Source organism: Tupaia chinensis, unplaced genomic scaffold, assembly GCF_000334495.1.
Source record: "Tupaia chinensis unplaced genomic scaffold, TupChi_1.0 Scaffold000247_1, whole genome shotgun sequence".
In the NCBI taxonomy this organism is placed as follows: Eukaryota; Metazoa; Chordata; class Mammalia; order Scandentia; family Tupaiidae; genus Tupaia; species Tupaia belangeri.
In genome coordinates this window covers 4372254-4382024 of record NW_006159725.1, presented here as the reverse complement: position 1 = coordinate 4382024, position 9771 = coordinate 4372254, and the positions used below count along the sequence as shown (strand labels likewise).

The 9771-nt window shown below is 42.8% G+C and overlaps 1 protein-coding gene across 1 annotated transcript in view; it reads left to right on the top strand.

The window, feature by feature from the left end:
• KMT2A (lysine methyltransferase 2A) overlaps nucleotides 1-9771 on the top strand; it is a gene marked incomplete at its 5' end in the record, with an annotated part of 92014 nt that overhangs the window by 43378 nt on the left and 38865 nt on the right. Inside the window, 9 exon segments of the mRNA XM_014587927.2 lie at nucleotides 181-358; nucleotides 1210-1444; nucleotides 3057-3121; nucleotides 3566-3943; nucleotides 4262-4335; nucleotides 4851-4982; nucleotides 5346-5459; nucleotides 8803-8949; nucleotides 9614-9709. Coding sequence (XP_014443413.1) covers nucleotides 181-358; nucleotides 1210-1444; nucleotides 3057-3121; nucleotides 3566-3943; nucleotides 4262-4335; nucleotides 4851-4982; nucleotides 5346-5459; nucleotides 8803-8949; nucleotides 9614-9709 — 1419 coding nt within the window.

Below are 9771 nucleotides of genomic sequence, written 5' to 3'. Positions count from 1 at the left end.
TAGGGGGCATCAGTAGTTGATTTTTGGATATTGTATAGCATATCAACTAAGAATAGGTAGGGTTGTCTTTTTTTTTTTTTTTTTTAGATCCTGATAAATCGATCAAGTATACTTTGGCTTCATTTATATTGTCAGCTTGTATGGTTGCTATTGTTTGTTTCTGGCTTGCCTTCTCCTCAGGGTCAAGAAAGTGATTCATCAGAGACCTCTGTGAGGGGACCCCGGATTAAACACGTCTGCAGAAGAGCTGCTGTTGCCCTTGGCCGAAAACGAGCTGTGTTTCCTGATGACATGCCCACCCTGAGTGCCTTACCATGGGAAGAACGAGAAAAGATTTTGTCTTCCATGGGGAATGATGGTAGGTCAGGGAGGTCAACCTTGGAGTCTGAGCCAATTTTGATTTTATTTATTAATCCTTCTGGGGATGCCCCGTAGACTCTTCATGGTTAGTCTGGGTCCTCTGAAAAACAGACGGGGAGAAGGGATTAGATGCATGGGGATTTTATTAGAAGAAATACCTGAGAAAGAAATGGCAAGGTAGCCAGGGAGGGTTGGGAGCTGTCAGACCATGATACCAGCCTGACCCTCAGGAAGGAAGGAAGGAAGGGAGGGTGGGGAAAGGTAGGGCAGAACCTTCCTAGGCCAACTGCAGTATAAAAAGGGTTTGGCCAGGCTTCGAGGGTCCATGAGCAAATGCTGGCTATTAGAGGAGACTTGCGTCTCCAGGAGCAGGCTTACCTCAGCCCTCACCGAGTCACCGCGGCATCCCGTGTTAAGTGTGGCCTGTGCACCACTGGGTATCGGAGCACAGTAGCTGGGACTCCTGGTCAGCCCTGCTTCCTGCAGTGGGAGGTCTGTGAGGCACGTGGCTGCCAAATAGTTTTTAAATTCTGGGTAGTTGAGCATAACGAATTTAGAGGTTTAGAGTCCTTAAAAGCATTCAACTCATATTCCTGGTGTTAGGTTAGACTCTTGTTTTTCAGTGGATTTTTGCTTTCATCAAACTGCAAATTATAGGCAATAATTGTTTGAAACAGACTGAGTTCTGCATATCAATATTTTTATTATAATGTATTTTATGTCTGGAGTGCCAATTATAACAAGGTTTGAATGTATCTGATAATATAAAGAGATTTTGAGGATCTCCCTCTGTACTCTCAAGAAGGGATTAGATACTCCTCTGAAACTAACGACATATTTCTTTGACAGACAAGTCATCTATTGCTGGCTCAGAAGAGGCTGAACCTCTTGCTCCACCCATCAAACCAGTTAAACCCGTCACTAGGAACAAGGCACCTCAGGAACCTCCAGTTAAGAAAGGACGGCGATCACGGCGGTGTGGGCAGTGTCCTGGCTGCCAGGTGCCTGAGGACTGTGGTGTCTGTACTAATTGCTTAGACAAGCCCAAGTTTGGTGGCCGCAATATAAAGAAGCAGTGCTGCAAGTGAGTGGGCGTCTTCCTTTTAGGTGTCAACCTCTCAGCCGTGAGGCTTGCTTATTTACCCTTGGTTTGTTGCGGAGATGCATCAGGAAACCAAATGTGGTTGTGTAGAATCTTTGAATTGTGAGATTAGTTTACAAAGTTCGATTTTGTGATGTGGCTTGATTTGGGCTGTGCTTTACATGAGAAAAGCTTTGGGGCAGCGTCATCCGTTAGAAGGTTCTGCAGTGGACCCGTTCTGTGTATGCTCAGTTCAGCGCATCCGTGGCCACCTGTGGCTGTTGAGCACTTGACATGGGATTCGTGTCATTGAGGAGCTACTTTTTTTTTTTTTTAAGATTTATTTATTTATTTATTCATGTATTTTTTTAATTTGACGAGAAGGAAACACAGAGAGAGAAAGTCAGAAAACAAGCTGCCTGGTCCAGGGTTCGAACTATGGTCGGCCACATGGGAGTGTCCAGAGCCCTAACCAGTAGACCACCTGCTGGTCCCAAGGAGCTACATTTTTAAATTTCATTTCATTTTAGTTAATTTAACTTTAAATAGCCACATCAGATAGTACAGCTCTGCAGGTTTTCTACTTAAAACCCAGCAGATTTTGGCATAATCTCTGTAGGGTCACCTGAAATCATTTTATCCTTACGACATTCAGAAAACACTGGCAATATCTTCTGTGCCTGTGACTCTCTGAGTGCCTTCATACATATGGGTTATTGACACGGAAGTTATTACTCTACCTTTTCATCCCTTTCTTAGTTTGTTGGTGCTTTTTCTGCCATCAGGGATAATTGACTTAAAATGGGTCAAGAGAGTTGCTTACCTAGGAATTTTGAGGAGTAGGCACTTTAAAAAGTATTTGGCACAAGGAATAAGGTTTTATCAACAGATATTTGCGAAGTAAATGAAATGAAAACGATTCATATAAAGCATGGTTGATAAAAATACTGCATTATATATTTCAGCGGTGACGGTTTCTAGGAGATGAGTGGTTTTTTGTGTTGGTTTGGTCTGGCCTTAAGCAAGTCTTCTCAGTTCCATTAGTGGAAAGAAGTGAGACAGTTCACAGATAGCAAAAAAGTTGCATTCTAGCAAGATAAAATTACACAAAACTTTTGGGTTAAGATGGGTTTGGTGCAATTTTAGACTTCAAATTAAATTTGAGTTTCATCAGATTTAAATTAAGAGGTAAACTACATATCAAAGCCACAAGATACACCTGTAGCACTGTAGCAGTAGACTAGGGATTTTAGGGTAATTTCAGTCTACTTTGCGTTCCAGATGACTGTGTGCATGTAATCTCATAGGTTGAAGTACTAATGTGGCTACAGGAAATACTGACCGATGGTCTCGATAGGTGCCAGTCCACATTGAGTTACATGAAATTTGAGCCCCATTTAAAAAATAATTGGATGTTTGCTCCTTTTAGATGCTGAAAGTAGATAAAATTGCTGATCCAAGTATTCAAAGGCTCAGATTTAACCTGAATAAGAAGCAATCCTTTTTTCAACTGTCAAAATGAACCTGAATAGATTGTTGTGGACACACGACTACTTGTTTCTGTTGCTTCTCTTCTAAATTAATTTATTTTATGATTTACCCCTACTTATCTTAGGATGAGAAAATGTCAGAATCTACAATGGATGCCTTCCAAAGCCTACCTTCAGAAGCAAGCTAAAGGTAGTATTATAGAAAGGTCACCCCCACATGCTCCTTCCTTTAATGCCATGTAGTCATGTCTGCAAAGACAATACTAATTTTTGTTGTTGTTTTAAGAACTGCTCTTTCCTAGGGACTGGGTGGTGGAAGCTGGAGTCTAGATATTTTGGAGTCATTTGACTAAATCCCTTTATTTTTGAGTATGTTTGAAATTTTTCATAATTATAAAAAGAACTTTTAAGTCATGTAAAAATTATAGTCCATTCCATTTACTAAGGCAATAAAAATATGCCTATTTCACCTGGTTAGCTTGGCATTAATTTTCCTGAGCCTTTTAGTGCCAACTTCCACTGCAGGGAACCAAGAATAAGATAGTTAACATTTCTATACTTCCATTTTAAATAAAAAACATTTTCATTTACAGATAGATAATCTTCTTGATTTGTTTTGCTTTTTTTTCCCTAGCTGTGAAAAAGAAAGAGAAAAAGTCTAAGGCCAGTGAAAAGAAAGAGAGTAAAGAGAGCAACGTTGCAAAGAACGTGGGGGACTCGAGCCAGAAACCTGCACCATCAGCAAGAGAGGAATCTGCCCCAAAGAAAAGCAGTAGCGAGCCTCCTCCACGGAAGCCCATCGAGGAAAAGAGTGAAGAAGGCAGCTCCTCCGCCCCGGGGCCTGAGTCCAAGCAAGTCACCACACCAGCTTCCAGGAAGTCCAGCAAGCAGGTTGCCCAACCTGCTCCAGTCGTCCCTCCTCAGCCGCCTAGCACAGGGCCACCAAGAAAAGAAGTTCCCAAGACCACTCCTAGTGAGCCCAAGAAGAAGCAGCCTCCACCACCAGAATCAGGTGAGTGAGGACGGTGAGAAGGAGTGGCCGGAACCACAAGTCCTAACAAAGACACACTGAGGACCTAAATAGCATGCGGAAACCTGAAATGTGTAATCTTACTTCTTCAGTTCAAGAAAAGTAGCTCTCTCTTAACTCTGATGTAATAAAGAAATAGAAGCAAAAAAAAAAAAGTTAAGTTGGAGATAGTATCATAATTTCTTATTTATGCCTAGAGTCTCGTGGATATTTCTTTTTAAATGCCCCTTCTTCACAGACCACTCGATCCTAAAGTCGTCATAGCCGGCATCTGACTGCAATGTATTTTGAACTCTATAGGTCCAGAACAAAGCAAGCAGAAAAAGGTGGCTCCCCGTCCAAGTATCCCTGTAAAACAAAAACCAAAAGAAAAGGTGAGGAGAGATTTGTTTCTCTGCCATTTCTCAAGCATGTGTTTGATTCTGCAGGGGAAAAACCTTATCCTTGACAATCACATAATTAAACAGAACTACATTTCTGCTTCTATATATATGGCAGAGAAGTTGCTTACAATTACCAACTTCAGGGTTAAAGCCTCAGCTCATTTCTTTTTTTGTCTTTCTCTTCTTGATTTCCCTTTTTTCATGTTCTTACATGTTGGCCTCGGAATCTGCTTTTTCTGCAGGCCATTCGCATAATCGGTTTTTGACCTGGACGTACTTTAGCAACATCTGTCTGTAAAGGTCCCTCTTCTCTGTGTCCACTATTTCTGTTCATTATGGATAGAGAGACAGTGGTTTTAAGAATCTTCCAACCACTGCTCCTCTCGTTCTACAGGAAACATGTTTTCCCGGTCTCTTACTAAGATTTGTCATTGGCCTTTTTATCTCTTTGCAAATGTGAAGGCAAGTAAGGTGCTCTGTCCTGTCCCCACCTCCTGTCTCCTTAGGAAAAACCTCCTCCCATGAGTAAGCAGGAGAGCGCCAGCACTTTGAACATCCTCAGCGCTCTCTCTAATGGCAATAGTTCCAAGCAGAAAGTCCCAGCTGATGGCGTCCACAGGATCAGGGTGGACTTCAAGGTAAGCTGTTCAGTGGTCCTGCAGCATATCCGTGTCACAGGCTATAGAGAAAGAGTGTGGAGCTGCCTCAGGTGCCAGAAGGGAGGATGTCAGCCCCATCTGGGGAAGTGAGTAAGAACCACCACTACCAGGTGACTTCGGGCGTGTGGGGACCTCGGTCAGTGCTGCGAGGTCACGCTTCGTGGGCTGACTAAGGAGCTTAGGCACCGAGACACCCCTAAGTGTCCTAGCATTGTCTGAGGAAATAATTCTTCCACAGTGGAATGATCCAACCGCGCTGATCGCCTGACTTAGCAAAACTCTCAGGGAAGTTCAGTCCCAGCCTGTCTTTGCAATAAGTGATCTCTCTCTCTCTCCCCACAGGAGGATTGTGAAGCAGAAAACGTGTGGGAGATGGGAGGCTTAGGAATCTTGACCTCCGTTCCGATAACGCCCAGGGTGGTTTGCTTTCTCTGTGCCAGCAGTGGCCATGTGGAGGTGAGGCATCCTGCTTCTTCGTGCCCAGAAAATGATAGCTATTGCTGTGGGTGACAGAAATCACCGTATTCTATTTTCTTGGTACTTCACAGGTACGGTCTTGTGGTTAAACCAGCTGAGGGAATATTTTTGAAGCTTTTTTCTTTTTTATGGGAAAGAGAGACAGAGGGACACAGTAAAATAGATACATATTTTTAAAATTTTGTTTATTCCTTTGTTGTGAACAAGAGACAGAAAAGAGCTTCTCCAGTGGGTTCTCTTTCCTCAGTCCACCCTCAGCCTTCAACCAGCCTTGGGTCATGGGCACATGTGTGTCTGCTTATACCTGTGGGACTCTCAGGACTTGAACTTGGGACCTTCCCACATGAGAGCACCTCACAGAGGACAGTGTTTTACTTCTTCAGGTGTAAAACATCTATTGGAATAGTAACATTGAGTGTGAAAAGTTTACTTCTCTCTCTCTATTTTTTAATGCCAGAGAGTGGACCTGCATGCATGAGAGAGAGAGTGAGAGAGTACTCCCTCGGCTGTGCCACAGCCTGGTCCTCATTTCTTCAGTTTACTCTTTTGTTTTTTTTAAGAAGTATTTAAATTTATTAACTAATTAATTTAAATTTGATTGGAGAGGTGGCGGGTGAGAGGAAGTGAGAAAAAAACAAGCTGCCAGGTCCAAGACTCGAACTGCAATTGGCCATGTGGGAGTCCAGTGCCTCTAACTACCATGCCACCTGTCAGCCCCCAGTTTACTCTTTATTAGGTTTCCCTGTTAGATATCCCAACGTGAGAAAAATAATAGAGTATTCTGTCAAAAGAATGCTGGCCCAGCCAAGTAGCACAAGAAGAGGGTGTTCTGCATGGCGGCCCCGGCTGCAGGAGCGGTTCGGTGGCCTTCCTAGATCAGCCTGAACAGGCCACGTGCAGTGTGGCACATGCCCCCACTCCCAGCTATCTGGGAGGCTGGGGCAGGGAATTGCAACATGGCCAGACCCTGTCAAAAATTCCTGTGTCTTCCTATCTCTTCTCTTTCACATTTCAAAAAGTGGGGGATATTGGCCTCCACAATCTAGTGGTTAAGGGAACCTTATCCCACATGGCCAACCACAGTCAAATCCAGGGCCTGGTGGCTTGAAAAACACCAGGCTAACAAGTGGAAAGGAAGGAAGGAAGGAAAGAAAGAAAAAAAGAAAGAAAGAAACAAATAACAAGTAGAATAAATAAATAATTATTTGGGGGGTGGCAGCAGGTGGTGTGGTGGTTAAAGGCTCTGAATTCCCACATCGCCAACTGCAGTTCTACTCCTGGCCCTGGCGGCATGGTTTCTTGCTTTCCCTTTCTCTCTCTCTCTGGTCAAAAAATAATAATACCAAGTGGAATTAAATAAATAAATAATTCCTTTTTTTAAAAAAAGAAAAACACATCAGGCCTTTCTTTCTCTCTGTCTCTTTCTGGCAAGCACATGCACACTGTGGCAAATAAGAAAAAAAAAAAGGAAAACAATGTATTTAAAGGTTATAAAGAAAATTCAAAGTCAAGTTTAAATCTGCATATTGAGCAAACAAAACTGCAAATTATTGCCTGGTATCCATTCATTAGGCAAATATTTCTCTAGTGCCTGTTACAAACAATATGTCCTAAATTCTGAGGTTGTTTCCAATGTCATAGAGACAGAATATTCAGTCTACACATGCCCAGGGTTTAGTTTCTCTTTTCCTCTCTAATCTAATACCTTGCATCCACACATACACTGTGCACAGTAATAACTTACTTTCGGGACCAGCAGTTAGTGTAATGGCTATGTCACTGGACTCCCATGTAGTCAACCACGGTTCCAGTCCCAGACCCGGTGGCTTAAACTCACACTGGGCACGTGTGTGTGCGCGTGCCTAAGATCCTGAGAGGAGAATGGAGGAGAAAGGATTGCAGCGTGGCCATTCCCCCTGGGGGGTGATTTCTCTCTGTCTTTCTGGCTCTTCCCTAGAGCAAAAACCTCTGCAGAAAAAGAAAAGGGATAACTTACTTTCATAGCACCAGTTCTTCAACTTTTATGATTAAACAGGTTTTTTTAAAAAGGGTTTAATTGTTCCAGTTTAAATTGTCTGCTTATATGCAGCAATTTCTGAGCTTCCTAGAAAAAAAAATGAATGAGAAAATTAGCTGGTCTACAGCCTGCATGGCATTTCTGAGGCATGACCATTACTTGTCAATTCTTCACTTGAAATTTTTTTTGTTTTTTTATTTTTTTGGAGAGATTTTTGCTCTAGGGTGTGTGTGCTCGCCAAAAAGACTCAGAGAGACAGAAAGCAAGAAATCACCCCCAGGAGGAATGACCGTGCCACAATCCCTTCTCCTCCATTCTCCTCTCAGATCTTAAGCATGCATGCACATGTGCCTGGTGTGAGTTTAAGCCACCAGGTCTGGGACTTGAACTGCGGTTGGCTACGTGGGAGTCCAGAGATGTAGCCATTACACTGTCTGCTGGTACCCACTTGAAGCTTTTAAAATTTTTTTTTTTTTTTTTTGGGTTTTTTCTTTTTGCTATAGGGCACATGTACTCGCCAGAAAGACAGAGAGAGGCAGAGAGACAGAAAGTGAGAAATCACCCCCAGGGGGGATGGCCATGCCGCAATCCCTTCTCCTCCATTCTCCTCTCAGGATCTTGAGCACACGCACACACACGCGCCCGGTGTAAGTTTAAGCCATCGGGTCCAAGACTCGAACCGCAGTCGACTACTTGAGAGTCCAGCGACATAGCCATTACACCAACTGCTGGTCCCACAAACCAATAAATTAAATTCTTGATCAAAATCAAGAACTTAACATTGGTACATTAATATTATCTAATCTGTAGACCTCCTTTACGTTTGACCAGTTATCCCAAGAATTCTATGATGAGAAAAGAAAATACTATGTTATCCTCATTCATATTTTATAAAACCCTGTATCAGTTGGGAAATAATTTATTTCTAAAATTAGTGATGGAAAGGACAAACCATAGCTGACAGTTGTTTGGTACAGTATACATTGTAGAAAAGCTTTAAAGCCTCTCCCATTTCCCATTTCCCCATACCTCACTCCTTGACATTCCCATAGCTATTTGTATCTTTCTCTTAATGCCACTTGGTATGTTCCACCAAACCTTAAATCTTAGCTTCTTTTCATTTTGTTACTTTATAATTTTACTGTTATTACCCCTGAATCTCCTTCAGTGCTTTTTAAAGTTGTGTTTGAATCATACACATTGAAATAAATACTACCAGTGGCCCCTCCTCGCACCCAAACTGAGCAGGGCGTGGTTGCTGTTCTATCACTTATTTAGCACACTTCTGTTTCCATTTTCTTGTAGTTTGTATATTGCCAAGTCTGTTGTGAGCCTTTCCACAAGTTTTGTTTGGAGGAGAATGAGCGCCCTCTGGAGGACCAGCTGGAAAACTGGTGTTGTCGCCGCTGCAAGTTCTGTCACGTTTGTGGAAGGCAGCACCAGGCTACCAAGGTACTAAACTGAGTACTAGAACTATGTGGTGTATTTTGTTACTCTCCATCTGCATTTCTGCCTTCCAATTAAGGGTATTATGTCTACATTCTTTGATTTTTTTTGGAGAGGTTTTTGCTATAGGGTGTGTGTGCTCACCAGAGAGACAGAGAGATAGAAAGCAAGAAATCACCCCCCAGGGGAGATGTCCACGCCGCAATCCCTTCTCCTCCATTCTCCTCTTGGGATCTTGGGCACGCACACACACGCGCCCGGCATGAGTTTAAGCCACTGGGTCCGGGACTCGAACTGCGGTTCGCTACATGGGAGTTCAGCGACATAGCCATTATGCTAACAGCTTTAACAGCTTGTCCCCTACATTCTCTTTTCTGTTGGCTTGGTTTGTTTTGACTATTTAATCTATAAACTCAATTGTCTATTTTTATGTTTCGGAATGTAAAAGAAAGAAAACATGGCATTGCCTAAAATCCCCCAAATAAGTCAAATCTACCATCACCGAGTGCCTTTAGTGGTTAAGAAATCCCCATACTTTAATTGGAAGTAAATAATGTGTGACGGAATTTTACCTGTCATAATGGGGTGCTGTACTCACTTGAGGATAAGTATGAGGTGGGGTACCAAATAATAGATGTTTAGTGAAGGTGGTATGATTATTTTCTTACAGCAGCTGCTGGAGTGTAATAAGTGCCGAAATAGCTATCACCCTGAGTGCCTGGGACCAAATTACCCCACCAAACCCACGAAGAAAAAGAAAGTTTGGGTGAGTATGCACATCACACGACCTGGAAGAGAAGTGCCGTGGGACTGCAGGGCTCGTGTAAC